The sequence below is a fragment of the Anomalospiza imberbis genome, chromosome Z (genome assembly GCF_031753505.1).
Source record: "Anomalospiza imberbis isolate Cuckoo-Finch-1a 21T00152 chromosome Z, ASM3175350v1, whole genome shotgun sequence".
NCBI classification, from domain to species: domain Eukaryota; kingdom Metazoa; phylum Chordata; class Aves; order Passeriformes; family Viduidae; genus Anomalospiza; species Anomalospiza imberbis.
The window spans coordinates 39,662,169-39,680,996 of record NC_089721.1 but is presented as its reverse complement, the minus strand read 5'-3'; the positions used below and the strand labels follow the sequence as shown (position 1 = coordinate 39,680,996).

General features: G+C 40.7%; 1 protein-coding gene across 1 annotated transcript; it reads left to right on the top strand.

Moving 5' to 3' along the window:
• The first annotated feature begins 4,951 nt into the window (after positions 1 to 4,951).
• On the top strand, positions 4,952 to 18,581 carry SLC25A46 (solute carrier family 25 member 46). The gene is made up of 8 exons (XM_068176993.1): positions 4,952 to 5,271; positions 7,048 to 7,090; positions 8,343 to 8,400; positions 8,896 to 8,973; positions 9,663 to 9,763; positions 13,692 to 13,748; positions 14,192 to 14,249; positions 17,314 to 18,581. Exons 1-8 carry the CDS (start codon positions 5,019 to 5,021, stop codon positions 17,890 to 17,892), a joined length of 1,227 nt encoding a protein of 408 aa, XP_068033094.1. The 5' UTR covers positions 4,952 to 5,018; the 3' UTR covers positions 17,893 to 18,581.
• The last annotated feature ends 247 nt before the right edge of the window (positions 18,582 to 18,828 follow it).

Genomic DNA, 18,828 nt, shown 5'->3' with positions numbered 1-18,828 from the left:
CTAACTTACAAATCTGAAGTACTTAAGAATCTAGGAGAGCAGCATTCCTTGCACATATGCTATAGCATATTCACACCCTCATGCACACATACCTAAAGAGCCTGTATAAGGCACCCACAGAATACCTGTGACAAATTCCCCTCCACCTTGGTGAAGGACATACATCTGATGCCTTTGGATCTTCCCAATGGGAGAAGGGTTGAGTCTGGAGAAGTGGGGGTGTAAGTCCAGGCTCCATCATTGTCATTCAGTGATATTCCACGTTTAGCAAACTTGAGAGTTCTCTGGCTCTCCACGGCCCCACACAGCACTGGTCATAATCTCTGCTGTCCAGGAGAGCTCAAATGGTCTCACTTTGGGGCATTGTTTATAGAGTCACAAGAGAGTGAGCTTCAATCACAATAATTTTTCATCCTGACTGAAATTTGGGCTAGCATGTTCTTTGAAAGTTTAATAACAAAATTGTTTTTCTGCTTGGGTTGTTTTCCAGGCAAGAAAAATGAGTTTCCAAGGCTGTTCATTAAAAATCAGGAGCTCATTAGGCAGTACTAGTTCCTGGGAACAGACTGATTTTGATAAACTCAGGAGGAGCTCAGCCCAGGTGCTGTTTGTAAAGATAGAGGCCTAATGAGCATTTCTCAGATCACAGTGAGGCCCCAGGAGAAGTGCAGGGGATGCATATCACGTGTACACATATGCCATTGCACATCTCTGTAGTGTAGATGAATTAAAATTAATTACATCCAAATTTTGATCACAGAGAAGTTCTTTGAGTTTTTTAATGGACTTTTCTCATGACAAATCCCCCAGGATAACACCACTTTGTATCAAGTAGGTTTACTCCAGTAACAATCTACAACAAGAAGAATCTTTTCATTTCTTTAGTTTTGATTCCATTTCCCATATATGTTTCTTCAACTCAGCTGAGGAACAGATTCTCAACTTTGCTTATTCGTGGTTTTGTATTTATTAATCATATATGCAGCATTTAACAGGATTTGGTATTCTGCTGTCAAAGCCATTAGAAGAGCATTAATACACTGTACATGGTATCATACGGCACCTGGGCTTTGCAATTTGGTGTCATTCTTATGGTTTGGAGATATATCTAATATTCCAGGTGTTCTACGCATTTTACACAAAAGAAGATTGAAGTAGAAGTGTTACTGCACAATCAGCAAAGGATGATCCAGCCACCCACCTTAAGATTCAGCTCAGAGGAGAAACAATCCCACAAAGACCCATTTAATTTCCAGGCTTGCTTCCTTTCAGCTCAGAATTGAAAATTTCCCCATGAAGGCAATTTGCAGGCTCTTCCTCCTTGCCCAGATCACTCTTGATCACATTGGTGAACAAGCCAGCCAAAGTACAGACGCTGGGTGCCAGTTGTCAGTATGAGGGAGAGACCCAAGAGCCTGTGGCACCTTCCAGCTTCCTGTTTGAGTAATTGAGGGAGTTGCAGAGATGTATAGCAGGAAAATGTCACATTTTCAAGTCCAGACTGTCAGCAGGTGTTAAAACCACAGGATCCCTTTTGCTGTCGCCCTTTTGGGGTGACTTTTGCTTGAGGGTCTACTTATGTGCCTAATAAAACTGTGAGGCAAACCAAAGATTTTCTTCTGAGAGCACTCAACAGATGAGCAGCTGAAGGGAAAGAGTTGTTTGGACATCCGCCACTGAAATGTGGCAAAGGATGCTATGGATATCAGGCTCAAGAGACCTAGTAAAAAGCTGGGGAGTTTGCTGTTCTCCTTGGCTGTGGGTGAGCCTCCTGCTGGTGTAAAGCATCTGTGTTCTCATCCTCAATCACTATGGGGAGCAAAACATGAGTGTGGGGTGAAGATCCCAAATGACATAAGCACTACTGTGTGTCCCATCTAAGCCAATGTCAAATTAACATTCAAACCTGACACCCACTTGGAGAAGATTAATTTACTGACAGTTTAAAATAGAGTAGGATACTGGAAAAACCACCTTTCTCTTACCCTCTCCTGCTATCAGAATCATGGATGGGCTCAGCTTTGGCCATGGCAGGTCTGGCTGGAAACCAAGTGGAGTTGGCTGTGCCCGAAAGCGGGACAGCTCTTGATGTCTTCCCCCAGAAACCACTCCTGCAGTCACACAGGCCCAATACGTAGACCCAATTCAATTGTCTTTCAAGCTGTGCTGCTGGAAGACTCAGGCTGCTGTGGAGCACAGCTGCTCTCTTCCATTACATGAACAAGAAGGCAGCTACCCACTGTGCAGATCTCAAAGACGTGGCATAAATCAAATCTGAATCAGCAGCTTTGCACTCTACTCCTTTGCTAACTGGTTAGCGAAGCAGAAGCTACGAGCATCAATTTCCAAGAAAAATGTAGATTTTAATTTTAATACAGTTTCCTCACACTGAAAAATTCTCCCTCTCACACACATTCACAGAATTCACAGAATTCACAGAATGACTAGGTGGGAAGAAACCTTAAAGACCATTGAGTCCAACCCAATATTAGTCAATTAATATTGTTTTAGATAAAGCAGCAGATCTGGCTATTCCAACAGTCATGTCATATTTCAGTGTGGAAAAAGATTGTGGTTTCTTTGGAACAACACTCTTTCTCTTATTTTTTTCTGAAGAATTGTGGTTTACTGGTTTCTCTTATCTACAACCTTCATTCTGTTTTCTCTCCTGGAGGCTGGTCATGCTTCCAAGACTAAGCACAGAAACTGCACACCTGGTTCTATATTAAGTCACATGGGAATTAAATTTAAGGGATCATTAGCACAGAAGCTTTGTGTCCTATTGTAATTGCTGCTCAGTACACTTAGGCTGTTGCCAGTTTCTTCCCACTGCAAAAGTAACCCTCTGAATTGTTTTATTTGTGTTTTCTTTCAAAAAAAAAGAAGGAAGCTCAAACTTCTACTGTATCATGTGAGAATAGGTTCTGTGCTATGGGAGCACAGTCAAACACCAGGGAATGGTCTGGGGACACTGTGTAGAAGGCATGGATCCCATACCTGAAATTCTGTTTAATACTAATATTCAATTTCTTATCAGTACTGTTCAGTATCTTCAACAATAACATGGACACTGTGGGATTGAGTGCACCCTCAGCAAATTTGGAGATGATACGAAGCTGAGTAGAGCTGTTGACACAGCTGAAGGACTGAGAGTATTATAAGACTGGTAAAACACTGGAAGATGTTGCCCAGAGAGGCTGTATCCACATCTCTGGGAACATTCATTCAGTTTGCAAAGGTCCCTAAACCCCTGCTGGAAATTGAAGATGTCCCTGCTTATTGCAGGGCAGATGGTCTAGATGACCTTTAAAGACTTCTTTCAACCCTGACTAGCACCATTTTATGATTTCCACAACTTTAGGAAGACTAAAACTGTGTAACAAACCAGACTACAGCTATGCTGTAACTTTATGTGCTGAACTAGTGTTTTAGTTTATGGCCATTGCTCCTTTTCCTGTCCCTGGGCACCAGAGTCTGGCACCATCCTTTGGCACCTGCCTTCAAGATATTCTTACGCATTAACGAGATTTCCTCTCACAAAGCTGTGGATGACTCATGCTATACTTAGACTTGTACACACTAATGCTGGCTTAACCTAGTGCACAAAATGAGAACAACTGTGTGTCAGACTAAGACCCAGTTGTGGGAGACCTTGTTGAGCTGCTTTGGAGAAGACGAGCTGCCTGGAAGGAGATTGTAGCAAGGTCAGCCTCCTCTCCCATGCAAGAAATGACACAGCGAGAGGAAATGGTTTAATTTGCGTGGAGAGGTTTCGATTGGACATTAGGAAAAATTTTTTTTCACAGAAACAGTGACCAGATATTGAAATGGGCCACCCAGGGAGGTGGTGGAATCACTGTCCCTGGAAGTGTTTAAGGAAAGACTGGACATGCCATGGGCTGGGTGACAGGGTCATAGTTTGGACTTGGTGATCTTGGAGGTCTTTTCAACCTAAATGTTTCTGTGATTCTGAGCTAAGGGATCATTAAACCACAGGGTGTGGCCTCCCACTCCTAAGGGGAAGGAAGCTTCATAAATGCTCATGGTTAAAAGGAACAACAAAAGTTAAAGGGTCTGCAAATAATCAGAAATTTTTATTAATAAATTACATACTTGGCATGGAAACTGGCATCTTAGTCCCTGACCTACTATAGAAGTACATGGCAATGGGTTTTAGATAAAGAAGTAGTGTGAAAGGCAAGACAGAAAGGAAGAGGTGAGTTAAAGAAGAGGAGAGAGAAAGAGAGAAAAAGAAGAGATCACCATTCCTGTTTCCAGCCTTGATCCACCTGAAGGGATGTCAGTCCTGGTGTCAGATCCAGCCAACAGGATATCCTGTGGCATTGGGGGATACTTTCTGTGGGCTGACTTCCCTGTCCTGAAGTGTTTCTCACTTTCTATGCAATCAGTTATCACGGGCAGTCTGTTCTTTCAGACCATTTGCGGAAATGGGTCAGAGGGCTTTGGGGATCTTGAGTGGTCTGTGCTCCTCTCCATAGTCCATGCCCCACTTCTTGGCCTCATCCCTGCGCTTGCCGTGTGCTGTGTTTTGCTCATCTCCAGAGTCGGTAAGAAGGATGTTTTTCCACGGGAAAACATGCTGTCTTACGTCCGCATGGACACCTTATCTCCCTCGTTCTTTTTCACCACGGGGAGCAGCCCGCCGGGACAAGGCCGGGAGCGGAGCCGGCAAGCGGATTCTCCACACGCCTGGGCGGGCGGGACGTTCCTCCGCCCGCCGCACCCCCAGGGGGCGCCCTCGCCCGCCCGGCCCCCTCGCCGGACGCCCCGCCCCGGGCCGGGCAAGCGGAGCGCCGCCATTGGCCCAGCGCCCCGGCCCCGCCCTCTCGGTGGTCACGCGCGCGGCCTCACCGCGGCCGGAAGTGCTAGGCCGGGCGGCGGGTGCGGGTCCGCTGCCGCCAGTGTAGCGCGAGCGCGGCGCCTCGCGCTCCTCTCCCGCTTCCCTCAGCCCCTCCAGGTTCCCTCAGCCCCTCCAGGTTCCCTCAGCCACCCCCGCCATGCACCCGCGCCGCCCCGACGGCTTCGACGGCCTCGGCTATCGTGGGGTCGGCCGCGACGAACTGGGCCCCGGCTCCAGGCCCTTCATCAGCGGTTCGGAGCTGGGCTCCTGGGTGACCAGTCCGCCCGACATCCCCGGCAGCCGCAACCTGCACTGGGGGGAGAAGACGCCGCCGTATGGGGCTGGGACCCCTCTGGGCGGCGCCGGCCCCAACGAGGAGGCCAACCTCGGGGCGGGCGGCCCTGGTGCCGGTAAGGGAGGGCCCGACCCGGGCTAGCCTGGGGGCGGCCGCCGTCTCTCGCCAGTCCCCGGTCCCGCTGACCCCCGGCTCCCACCTCCCGCGAGCAATGACCCGCCGGGCAAGGGCGGGCGGGCGGCGGCCCTGAGCTGTGCCGCGGCCAGGTCGAGCGCCGCCCGGCCCTCTTTAGTACTGGTGGTGCTGAAGCGCCGGGGAAAACAAGTCCCTTAGAAGAACACGGAGTGCTTTGTTGAACGCTGTCGCTGCCTGTTGCGCTCCAGCAGTGTGCAGCTCCATTCAAGTGTGATTGGAGAGTGCCAGAACGCGCCCCGCAGCTTCTCGTTAACCAGTGTGCAGTTGCTCATCATTGCCCGTGTAAACAGTTTCCTACAGAAATACTCCGCCTTCTTTAAGGGCAGGAAGTGCTTTTGGCTTTTAGAGTGCTGCGTTATTGTGATGGTGTTAGAGACTGCGTGGCTTCTGTCGGGTTTAAAACATGAGCTGCTGACGCAAACTTTCCCCCTCCACGCGTAATAGCGAGGGAACTGTGGGACTGGTAGGATTTAAGGAAGCAACTGAGTACGAGGCTTTTTCAGTAATTGCTGGGAAACTGAGTATAAACCTCCATAAATAAAGTCATTTTAGATCTTCGTGAAATTGAGGGGAATTAAGGAAAACTTGCTGTATCTAGGGTACTGTATGTTTTCTTTAAATAAAAGGAGCAGGTTATAGACACTTGGGAGTATCAAAAGATCTCTGAAATAGGAATTTACCTGAAATTGAATTATATTACTAGGCAGTTCTTTCTTTTCTGACCCGTAGTGCAGTATCTTTATTCAGGTCTTATAAAGAGTACAGCCTTTAGCTGGACTCCATACATGCATGCACTGGTTGAAGCACTGTTAAGTATCCTTGCATAGCTGGACACTACATATTTTCCCCCATCTGCATATGGAAGGTGTGTTCATTCTGCACTTTGGAGCACTGATAAGGAGTTGCTGTATTCACTGAATCCAGCAGCTACAAATGGTATCTTATCATTTTTAGGAGGGCTGCCACATTTGCATGGAGCCCCACTGACATCCATGCCTTCAGATTGCTTGCACTCTGAATATTGTAGGGCTGAGCATTAACTTTAAAATGCCTTTACTGTTCTGATGCTCGTCTTAAAACCCCTTGTGATAATTCCCAATGTGCAAATGTCTGTCTGGTTGCAGGCAACAGAGAGTTGAATTAATTACTTTTGTAATTCTCCAGTTTGGAGAATTTCGATTTTTGCAAAGGACTGACAAGGAGATAAAAGAGCTGTATTGAAAATTTGCTTTATGTTGATATTTGTTACTTCATCTGTGGCTTTTTGTGTAACTTCACCCAAAATTTTGCTTTTTTATACTGTTTTAACAGTATTTTCACCTCAATTATCTAAATTTATGTTTCAGAATTACTGTAAACTCATGCATGGTAAATCTTTCAGTAGTTCATTTGAGTTGGTAAAATACTCTCTGTGTTACTGTTCATTTTCTCCCTTCTTTTTTTCCCTATAAGAAAAGCATAGTTTTATGTATAAGAGTATGTGCAAACTCAAATGCAGTCCAAAGTGCAAATATTCATGGGGGAATTTATTTATATCTTCTGTTGCTCAACTGCCATAAATATCGTATTGTAATTTTTTGATGCAAGTACAGGATAAAACTAGTTTTTTAGATTCTGTATATGGCATTTTCTCTATTTTGTGATTATCAGTGCTGTATTATCTGGTTTTGTTTTGGGTTTTTTTCATGTTTTTCAGAACAGTTGAACAGATTTGCTGGCTTTGGTATTGGCCTTGCAAGGTAAGAGATGTGTTCAGTGACAAAGGGGTTGTAAAACTCATATTTGTCTTATAAACCCCACATACACTTCTTTATTGTGTTTTTATTCCAGTAGCCAAAAGCAGCTGAAATGTGTTTAGAAACCTACTACCTCCATTTAGGTTTTTGTTTTCTTTGTTGACAAAAAATACTTAAGTGAATGTAAGAAACAGTTTTTCATATGGATGTGTGTACCCTGTCCAAGTAATCTGAAAGTAACACCAGAAAACTTCTTTGACATTTGCAATTTTTATTAATATTTCTAGGCATTACAAATGTTTCCTAAGAATGTGAAAATGTCTTCAAGTATATTACCAAAGTATCCTCAGACCATAATGTTCATCTAACCAAGTGGTCTGAAAGTCATTTTATTCTTTATTATGGTGACTGATTATTGATAGTCTTTTTGAAAAAGTGATGAATTATAAGATGCTGATGCCCAGGGAAAGTTTTATCTCTTTTGGTAGCAGCAAACTACAAATTAGCTCAATAGTTACAAAACTGCAGTATTTTTCTGTGCCACTTGTTTATTGGGATTTCAGAAACCTACCAGAGCTGATTCTGTAGCTTGGGGTGTTTGTAAAAATCCTGGATGTTCTACTTTTTTAATGCGTGTCCCAGGTCTGAACAATGTACAGGTAAGTACTCTGATCACTCAGGCACTTTGAGATGAAATTAATATTTTATCTGAATGGCTGCAACCAGGAATTCTGCTTTGGAAGTGAGAACTTTCCTGTGAAGTTTTGATTGAAATATGACCTCTGCCAGTGGTTGGAGAGTTGGTTTGAGTCAGTAGTGTTTTCAGTGAAAAGGTGGTCGGCTTTTAGTACCAGTCCTTCTCTGGCCCTCCTAAGGAGAATCTTGATTAATAGTACAGTATGCAGAATTAACATAAAACTGGGAACTAAACCTCTCATAGTTGTGATTTGTTTTGCACCATGATACTCTGAGGAGGGTGAGATTAAGACATTTTGTATGTTTGGTTTTTTTTGCTTATAAAAATTTGTGCATCTATATATATATGGGGCTTTTTCATAGTAAATGTATATGTCAGATTCTATGTAACTTGTTCCTGGGGAGGCTGTTGGATAACCATAAAAACATGCCTGTTAGTTCCCTAGAAAATATACTGCTTTTCCAAATACTGATCTGCTGCTGTTAGACACAATTAACAAGTCTTTTCTAAGGAATTTCTAGTGTCTTCTTGTGCATTAAATACAATTTTCCTTTAAAGCCTATTTACAGAAAATGTGCTGGCACATCCTTGCATTGTTCTACGTCGTCAATGTCAGGTATGTCTTTTATATTACGTATTCCAGTCAAAGGTTCTGTGTAGTGTCATATCTCTGTATGAAAGTACATATTATAGGAAGCTTTGCAATTTTTAGGAGGCCTCTGGTACATTAACAAGTTTTTACTTGTAGAATACATGTTTTCTATTCTGCAGTTTAACTTATTTGGAAAAATCTTGCTCATTTTTGTTTGGGCAGTGGAAAGCAAACTACAGCAAGTGTTTTGGGGTCTGCAGAGCAACTTTCAGATCCCCATTTACAAGCAGGATACTTTGTTTCATAGGTTCTGATTTATGTATGGTTTATTGTTTAAACTTTCAGCATATGAGTAGTTAAAAGGGCTGCCTTTTTCCCTACATTTCAGTGAGAACTTACTCATATTTTTAGCTCATCTTTACAGAGATAAAATTCTTACATCTGAAATGCCTTTAGCCTTCAGAGTTGTAGCATCTGCAAGTGTATTTCTAACACTGCCGTTATTTATATTTCTAACAGGTTAACTATCATGCACGGAATTATCATCTCACACCATTTTCTGTTGTCAATATCATGTACTTCATGAATAAGACACAGGTTAGTATTTGGTGCCAGGCTGTATCTGAGCACTGAGAGTTCCTACAGCATGTATGTACATAGAAATCTCTAAGTGTTCATGTAGGTGGTGTTGGAAAGCATGGCTGTTATGAGGGTTTGTTATTTTTATGGTTACAGAAATGTGTCAAGAAGGTCAAGTTTTTTTTTTTTCAGAAGTACAGTATTTAGTGGGGAAAGATTTGTGGATGTTAGAAAACAAAAAGTCCCTGAATTTTTTTTTTCATTAGGTTTCTAAAAGATCATTAATCATTATGTGGATAAAATTATTGTTGAAGTGACTACTTCCAAAGGTAGTACTGAATAAATTTCCAATTCTGCAGGGGAATGGCAATCCTTAAACTCAGATCAGAAGGCAGGAAGAAATTCTTAATTCTGAATATCTTATGGATGTGCTTTTGACATCTCAAGCTAATTTTGTCCATAAAAAGTGATGTTAAGTTTATAATGCAGAGTATTAGCAATTTGGGAGCCTCCAGAATTAGTGACAGATCTTTGAAGTTATTGAAAACCAAAAACTTCTTCATAGATTAAAAAATCAGTTGTTACCTGAGTTTAATGACAAAGTTGAACAGTAGAATTGTAGACCTGTGTGGTATGAATTTACTGAATTTTTCTAATAATAAGTTGAAAATACTTTTGAGCTTTATGTTGGATATTTCAACACGCAGGGTCCAAGAGCTCTCTGGAAAGGAATGGGCAGCACTTTCATTGTTCAGGGCATAACCCTGGGAACTGAAGGCATCATCAGTGAATTTACACCTTTGCCAAGGTATTGCATGTTTTTTTACCACTTCTAACAAATGATTAAGTTGTTGATGTATTTTCAATGTGTTAGTAAGGCTTTTTAAAAAATACTACTTCATGAGTGCAACCAGACATTAAATAGGTGTTTCCAAACACAGTGTGGTAGTCTTGGAAAAGACAACCTTATAATCCATAAATACTGAGATACTTCTTCTGGGAACTTTATTTGTTTGTGTCTGCTTACTTGTCTGGCATAAAAATGCTGTGGCAAATTGGTCTTTGGTATTCAACTCTGTAATAAAAAAAAATCATAATTTTCTTCTTTTATTTAGGTTTTTATTGCAAATATCATACCTAAGGTAAAAATTCCTGGTCTTATTAATCTAAATACAGAAAACTTGCACAGCTAATGAGCTAGCACTGACATTTTGCTGAATATTTGCATTGTCCTTGGTAGGAGGGAGTACAGAATGACCTGCATTAGTAAATGAGAAGACATGGTAAATGGGCATCCATGTAACTGGCAGTTTTGTCTTCTGCCTTCCTTGACCAACACCTTGTTCAGTATTCTCATAAAAAAGAAGTTACCACTAAAAATAACTGACTTCATTTAAAGAGCTACCACTCTACATCACTGTGTCAACCTTCTGCTACAGAAGTTTAGTAATTTTTTACTAAAAATATTCAGGGACGTGGAAACTACCCTGGGTTTAAAAAGAAGAAATATGGTTAGGTTGACTCAAAATACTGTTATGATGCATGTATCCATATTAATAAAAGTAGGCATTTGCAAGTTCAAAAGCATTAACAAAAGTATTTCATATTTAAATTGTATAGAGTGTGTATTTAAGGGTTTTGTGAGCTCTATTTCATATGTAATTGAAATTTCTAGGCATGTGCTTTCCTCCAAGGATGTTTTAGATACAGCTCTAGGGTATGCTTAACTTCATGAGATGTGATATAGTGTTTATATCTTCATAGTTCTGAATTCTCACAAATGTGAGCAATGTTCTTCTACTTGTGGGCCAGTTCAGCAGTTTGGAAAGTAAGCTGGTGCTGCTGCCAAAAGAATCAAGCCTTTCTGCTGGAACCAGCTCTTTTCTTCCTCTGTAGTACTCCCATCTTTATGGAAACACAATGTGTGAGCAGTCAGGAAATTAACTGGACTGTGAATGTGATCTGGCTAAAATGGTTTCCTCATATATTTTCTACTCAATGCTCTCTCTTCCTTTTTAATGGTGGTGGCTTGCATGTTTGGGTGGTCACAGGGAGGAGAAGGTTATTGCTTGTAGCAGCAGTGCCAGCAAATCTGATTTAAAAGGTTATTTAACTGCATTATCAGGCTCCAGAGAACACAGAGAAGTGAAATGTCAGTTCTAATTCTATGTTATAGTTACATGAAAGAATACCTCTGTTTAGGAGAGGAGCCCAGAAATGAGTGTGAACATTTTGTACTAGATAAACTTGTTATGTAATTGTTCTTGCACTGCAGGGGCAGTTATGCCTTGTGGATTGACAGATTAGGCTTTCACACATTAGTTAGGCTGGTTTAATTTTCCACATCATTTAAGTATTATGGGTAAGTGGATGTGATCAAGTGTCTGAAATATATAATGGTAAAAATTATCTTCTGTTCTTGTACAGTGATTGACCTATGTATTTGTTATGGTTTGACTCTGGCGCCATGCTAGCGCCTCTGTGAAAATGTACCTTCTTAAATAATTGCTGTGAGATGTGATCAGGAACAGAGTAGAGTAGGCCTAAGCTTAATAACAAAGAAAAAACTTTATTAAACTACTACTACTATAAACACACAAACAGTAAATCACGGATGAAGACTTCCCAAAACACTCCTCCTCCTCCTCCTCCCACCTAATTTCCAAACAAACCCACGGTGAGACACCACTCAGGATCTTGATCAAGTTGCCACCTTTCAGATAATTAATACTCAGTCTATCAAGGGAGACAGGAGTCTTTCCTGTGCCACAGACTCCTTAGGAAACACAACTGCTACCCTTGTGTCTCCATGTCACACATGGCAACCGCCCGGAGAAAATCTGCCATGGTGACACTCTCCTTTCCGTGTCACAGTGCTCTCACCACCGCACATGGACAGACTGCTCATAGGGCTCCTTTAAGGATGCTTTGCCATGGACCAAAAGAGACAACAGTTCAGTTTCTCATCTTGGGACTACAGTCCTCCCCATTTTCCCCTGGGGCCGAGGGTCCAAGAACAGAGGTCTTCTTCTTCTCTTCTTCTCTGAGGATGGAGGACCTCTCTACACTCTCTTCAGCTTTCATCTGTCAGTAGTCACTGAAACAGGTCTCTTGGCCCACCAACACACCCCCCTAAGTGCAGACTCTGTTAGGAGAATTTGGTTCAGTCTATGGCTGACAAGAAAAGTCCAGCCACAAGCCACTCCATCATCTCCTCCCAACTCAAAAATTTCCTCTTCCATCATCTCGGATCCCAGACTGTCTCTCTTCCACTTCAAATCAAGGAGGAGTAATATTTTACAAAGCCTTCATTTCTCAGGAAAGGGTTAAAAGCTCAGACTCCCTGGACGGCTGATATCTCTGCCCAGCAGCCGATTCCCAAGGCCAAGGCTGGGCGCCTTCCCCCCAGCTCCTTCTCCTCCGCGCCGGCAAAGTTACAGGTGCCGTCCGGACTCTCTGTCTCCTCCCTCTGGGGCGGGGGGGGGAATGACAGAGACATCTCCGCTTCTCTCCACCCTTCCGTCCACAGGAGCTGGCTCGGTTCCAGTCCTTCTACTCCTCAGCTCACCTCGACCAGGCCTCATGGCTTCCCCTCCCCCACCCAGCCCCATGGCTGGGCAGGGGAGCTCAGCACAGCACCTTGACCAGAACCAAAGAGAGCGAGCTCTTGGGAGTTCTTGCTTTTAACCCCCTGTGTTCTCAGAGGCGTATCCATACCTTCAGTGGTCACTCCAGGTGCCAATATCCAAACCTGACCACTGATTGGTTTGACTCAACTTCCTGAAAAAAATCACTTCCATGTCAAACCACGACAGTATTTAAAAATGTGATAGCTAGTAACAACACACAATTCTTCAGAAAGAGTAAAATCTTGCCTGTTTTGGATTTGAGTTATTTTAACTACAAGCAGTGTCTGATTGTGATTCCTGGACAACACTTGAAGCTGGAAACTTTATAGTTTCATAGTTAGAGTATTGACTGTATGCATTGTCAGTACGTATGGTATTTGAATGGTATCTTGAACTAGGTTGGTTTACGTTTTCTGCGGAGTGAAATGTAAACATTTGCATTTTGTATTTTGAAATGTGTAACTAGAAATACTATTTCAAGGAAATATTTTTTAATATCACCTTTATGTTAAACACATGGGTTTTCTTCTTTTTTATCAGAATATGCTAAGGACTGGTCATAGGACAAAAAGCTTCAGTTATGTCTGCACGGAATTGCTGTGCAACTTGTAGCCTGACCTCTTGTATTTGCTTTGTTTTAATCTAACTGTGCCGGAATATGATTTATATTTTCTGGAAAGAAACAACAACAGGGTAGATATAACCTAAAGAACAGAAGAGCACAACCAAACCAAAATGAAATAAAAATGATTTCTTGATAAAGGAAAAGTGTGAAGATTTTAAAATACTCCAGTGTTACCTGAAAATTGCTTTAAGCGCCTGTACATAAGGCTGAACTGATTAAAGTCAGTTGCTGTGAGAGCTGCAAACATTTTATTAATTAATAACTGAAACCTTTTTTGATAGAACATCTGACAGGCTTGAAAAACTACTAGAAGTTAAGCATGATTTACTAAATGTTTTGCTGTGTCTTTACAATATGGAAAATACTTGAACCTAAATAGTAGAACACCAATATGAAAACTGGCTGTTGACACTCATGAAAGAATTGCTTGAGAATTACATGTGGATGATTATTCATATTGTGGTAAATACTTCTGTTTTTAGAGAGCTTTCACATAAATGGAACCCCAAGCAGATAGCTGGACACCTTTTACTCAAAGGGTAAGTATATCATGTGTCTTATGTCTTATCATCTAAACATAATAAAACTACCAAATGGACATAAGTTTAGTTTGCTGCTATGTTTTCTTGACAAGACGCTAACAGTGCTTTTCAAATGCTGATTTTTTTTGAACAGACTTGATTACATACACCAGTTTCACAGGTTTTCTCATACTAGATCGCTGTGTCTATGGAACTCAACTAAATTAAAAGATAAGACTATTTTAGACCTTAATCAGTCTGGTCACATGGAAATAAAATTTAACTAAACTTGACTGAAGCTTATCTCAACTTGTTGACGAACTTTTTAATAATTGAGTTATGCTTTGTTAATTTTCTCTCAGGGATAATTTGGTAGATAGCTTTGTCAACTTACAGGTGCTTGTTCAGCTGAAATTCTAGTATTGTCATTATGTTAATTCTTATATTGTTAATTTCTACAGGTTAACACATGTGATAGCAATGCCTTTTTATTCTGCGAGCCTGGTTGAAACTGTACAGGTAACTTACATATATTTGGAACATTGAAAGAGAAACTATTACTCTTTATAGATTAGATTATGTGGAGAGGTGAATCTTTGAATTCAGGTTTATGTTGCAGTAGTTGCATTTGTTTTGCTTGAGGCTGTGTGACTTAGCTGAAATGGTGTATTGAAGGGTTTATTAGTGTACTATCTTAACTCTAAATTCAGAATCTAAATCTAGAAAGGACATCTAATGTAGATAGTTGGAATATATTGTATATTAAATGGGGACATGCTATATCTATGTGTTCCAGCAGATAAAACATAAAGAAGTTTTTCTCATGTAAGATTTTTAAACTTTGTCTTCCTAGGCATGTTGTTACAGTGGCATCTGTCCCCTACAACAACTGTAAAGTTTTTTCCAGTAGTTCAATGGAGATTTTAAATTAAATACTCAACTCTACCCTCTTAGGATTGTTTTCATTTGATCATCTTTTTACTTTTAATCTCCATCTAGTTCTTCCTTAAAATCTGGACCTGTCACTTAGAATACATCTTAGCTTGTTCTGTAACTGTGCAGAGTAGCCCATAGCACTGTGTTGCAAACTGCCTGTCAGTGAGGTGTTGCATCTCTTTCTGGAGAAAGGCAAGGGTTAGCTATGCAGAAATGGTCCAGGGTAATTCTCTCAGCCCTCTCTGTCTTACGACTTGCTCTTAGATGACATGACAGCGTCTCTGTGCAGCTAATGGAGCTCTTTCTGTAGAGTGATCTCTCATATGGAGGGTGCAGGATAGTCACTCTCGTGTCACTGAGTCATCAAAATAAAAATTTTCATTCATAGCATGGGCAAGTTGTAAGTACTGTCAAGACTGGTTTGCTGGTGTATGTCTCCAAAATGGTGCTTTTGCTGAGGAGAAGGCTGTCTTCTGCAGTTTCTTAGTTTCAGCATGTACTTTAGAGGTATGGATTCTATAAGGGGCAGGATTCTGCTGTGGGCAGACAATCCAAACTGAAATGAGCCAGAAGGTACTAGGAGAGCTGTTCTGTCTGAACTGGCTGCATTATGGATTAACAGGGGACAAGTGAGATTAAGCATCTGTGCAGGGAGAGTTATAGAAAGACTCCCAACAACAAACTCACTTCCTCTGAAGATATTTTAAAAAACTTTCCTTATGGGATCTCTGTTTTGGGAATATTTGGGAGACTTAGCTTGTGTCATAATGGGAACCTGGCTGGAACTCAAATTCTTAATTGCTGGGGAATGGCCCTACCCTGAGCGTGCTATAATTTTGGAACTAGAAACTCTGGTGGAACACTGTTAATGTTTCTGGAGTTCATAGCAGGCCACAGAATGGAATGTTATATCTTACTGCTTGTATTTTTTTGTCTGAAAGGATGTTGCATTACCTGTGTTGTTGGACATGGGTAAATTTTTTACCAATAAAAGAGAACATGATTTAGAACTGTCTTCTGTTTGCAATATAAGTATAAAGTTCGTCTGCTAGAAAGCAACTTAATAGGAAATCAGTAAAAAAAAAAAAAACATAAAAGCATCTCTCTCGGCCTTTTGGGTAGGTGCTCTTCTCTGTAATGGATTGGTTATGAAAATTCCACTGAGATCTGAGGATTTTAAGATTAGTAACTTCAGCTGTGTGCAAGTATTTTAGTGAACCAGTGTGTGTGTCTGTGTGTGTATATATGATGTATGATATATGTTCTTGAGTTCCTGGAGACATCATCAGAAGTTTATTAGAAACACAGCAGAGGTAATGATAGCATTTGTGAAGATTTTTATACTGTACTAATCGGTGCAGGGGAGCAATTTGGCTTGCAAGGCTTGCACAGGTTTACATTCCTGTGCTTCAAGAAGACAATGACCAATGACAAACAAAAAAGTTGAAGATTGTTGGATTTCCTACTAGCCAATTTATATTGACTTTGACTGTCTTAATTCTGATAAACCATGCTGCTCAACAGTATCTGTTTGACACTTACCTAAGTAAATTCACTTCATCAAAATAGCTGTAAGTGGTGGAATTTGTTGCTGTTACATTTGTTATTTTGTCATTAGCATCTCAAACCTCATGGTGGCGTGTTAGGCCAAAGCAGGAGTGGTTTTGAAGTGCAGTGACTGTAGTGATGTGGAGCAGAAGAGGAGTCAGTAGGGATTGTCCTGCTTAACTTGTACTTAAAGTCAGCAACAACATTATGTTCTCAGGCATTTAAACTAGTTTCTCTCTCACATAGAAAAGACCATGAAGGCTCTGCAGGTTGTTTAATATTTCCTCAAAATACTGAGGAATATTCTGGTGGTTTATTCTGGTGTGAGGTCAGGACATAGACCACATGGACTCAGAGACTTGGACATTTAGGAGAACACCAAAATCTTGAATTTTGGATGTAAACCACGTGATAAAACACTGGAGTACAAGCATTCATAGAGGAAATAATGCTTTTAGCTTAATCCTACACTCACAGGTAGATTGTAACAGAGTAAATAATTATTACAGGATTTTTATTTTCAGCACATGAATAGAATAATTATCTCTTCACTAAGAGACAGCATGGGTAAACAATACTACTTTAAATGCATATAGTGTCATGATAACATTCAAAACTGAACCTATTAAATTCATGTCAAAAGCGACCTTTCAACACTACTTATGGAAGTCATTACTATATAGATTCAAGTTCAAAGGTTATGGTCACAGTCTTTAAAGTAAAGAAATTTTGAATTAAATAAGTACTTCCTGGCATTTTTCTCCAGATGTAGACATTGTAAGTTCATGACTGTTTTGCATTCTGATACTTTCAGCAGTAGGCTGAAAGGTGCATTTCTTTGGTAGAAACACAGATAACTGCAATATATATTAAAAACCCTAACCTCTTTAAGATGGGTTCATTCTTTAAAAAGAAGCTTAATTGAGTGCTGTGAAGAGTGTTATAACAAGGGACTTTTATTTGTACAGGTGTGTAGACATAATAGCATGCAACTGGTTAACTCTTTTAAAAAGTTCAGCAGTGATGAAGTGTCAGAGTGGATGTCAGGATGATTTTGAAGTGGTCAGTATGAGTTGTAACTCCTTCTTTGTACTTACAGAGTGAAATCATTCGAGACAATCCTGGTATCCTGGACTGTGTGAAAGAAGGCATTGGCAGAGTTGTAGGCTTGGGAGTACCCCATAGCAAGCGTCTCCTTCCTCTGATGGTCCTGACTTTTCCCACTGCTCTACACGGAGTTCTTCACTACATCATCCGTTCCATCGTCCAGAAGCTTGTCATGTTTATTTTGAAAAGGGATAATTCCCACAACCTTCCAACTGAGAGCTCCACTTCTGTGCAGAGCATGCTGAATGCGTATTTTCCAGAACTTATTGCTAGCTTTGCTGCTAGCCTTTGTGCTGATGTCATGCTTTACCCACTGGAAACAGTTTTGCACCGCCTTCATATTCAAGGGACACGCACAATAATTGATAATACAGACCTTGGCTATGAAGTGCTTCCAATCAATACTCAGTATGAGGGAATGAAAGACTGCATAAATACTATAAAACGGGAAGAAGGAATGCAAGGTTTTTATAAAGGATTTGGAGCTGTTATAGTACAGTATACCTTGCATATGGCAGTTTTACAGCTGACCAAAATTATTTACTCAACACTGCTTCAAAATGTTTCTTAATCTGTCCAGGTCTGGATCTAGCACATTGGACATGATTGGCTTGCTAACCTATATTGTTTAAACAGCTTAGAAAATGAACTTTGGGGAATCCACTCTGTGGATTCTCCTTACACTGTAGAACAACTAGTATTAAAAATGGGGATATGGTTTCCGAAGTGTAATTATAAAAGCACTGTTTAAAAATTAGAGACACAAATTAAGTGTGTCATATACATATCTGATACAAGGGGATTAGATTTCAAATGTGATTGCATTGAGGATTTGCTTTTCCTCTTACCAGTTCACTGACATAAGGAATGGATATGAATTGTTAAGTATCTGTTTTATAAGCATCACATCTGATATTTAATACGGACTGTTAGCCAGTTGAAAGGAATTTATTTTCTTAAGTTATAGGAACTTTCAGTTAGGAGACTGATGGCTTTACTGGTCTTTTAAAAATGTTTCCAACTTCCCTGTTAATGGAGCCATGAGTAAAATAGGAACTGTAAAAGTGACTTTTACAGGTTATACAGGTTATCATTTACAGGTATATATAAGACTTATTTTGCTGCAGTGTGGCAGAAGATGACAAATGGCAATCTCTTGCTTTGTATAAAAACAACGAAAAATGGGTGTGGGGCAAAGCTGCACAGAATGCAAATTTGGCTGTCTTGCAGTTTGTTTGCAAGGCTTACAATAACTAAGTGTGTGTGAATAAAGCAAAATAGAAAGTGATGTGTGCATGTGTAAGTGCCATTTTTAGTTGACTTTCAACTGACAACTTCAGGGTTTAGTTTTACTCTAATGGTCCATATGAGAGTGTAATAATTATACAAATCTGTGTAGTAGTAGTGGTGTTCAAAGTGTACAGAAAGCTTAAGAAAAAAATTGGCTGTTCATAGAGTTTTTATTTTGTTATATTGGAGGGGTGTGTATAAAATTGTCTCCTTAACT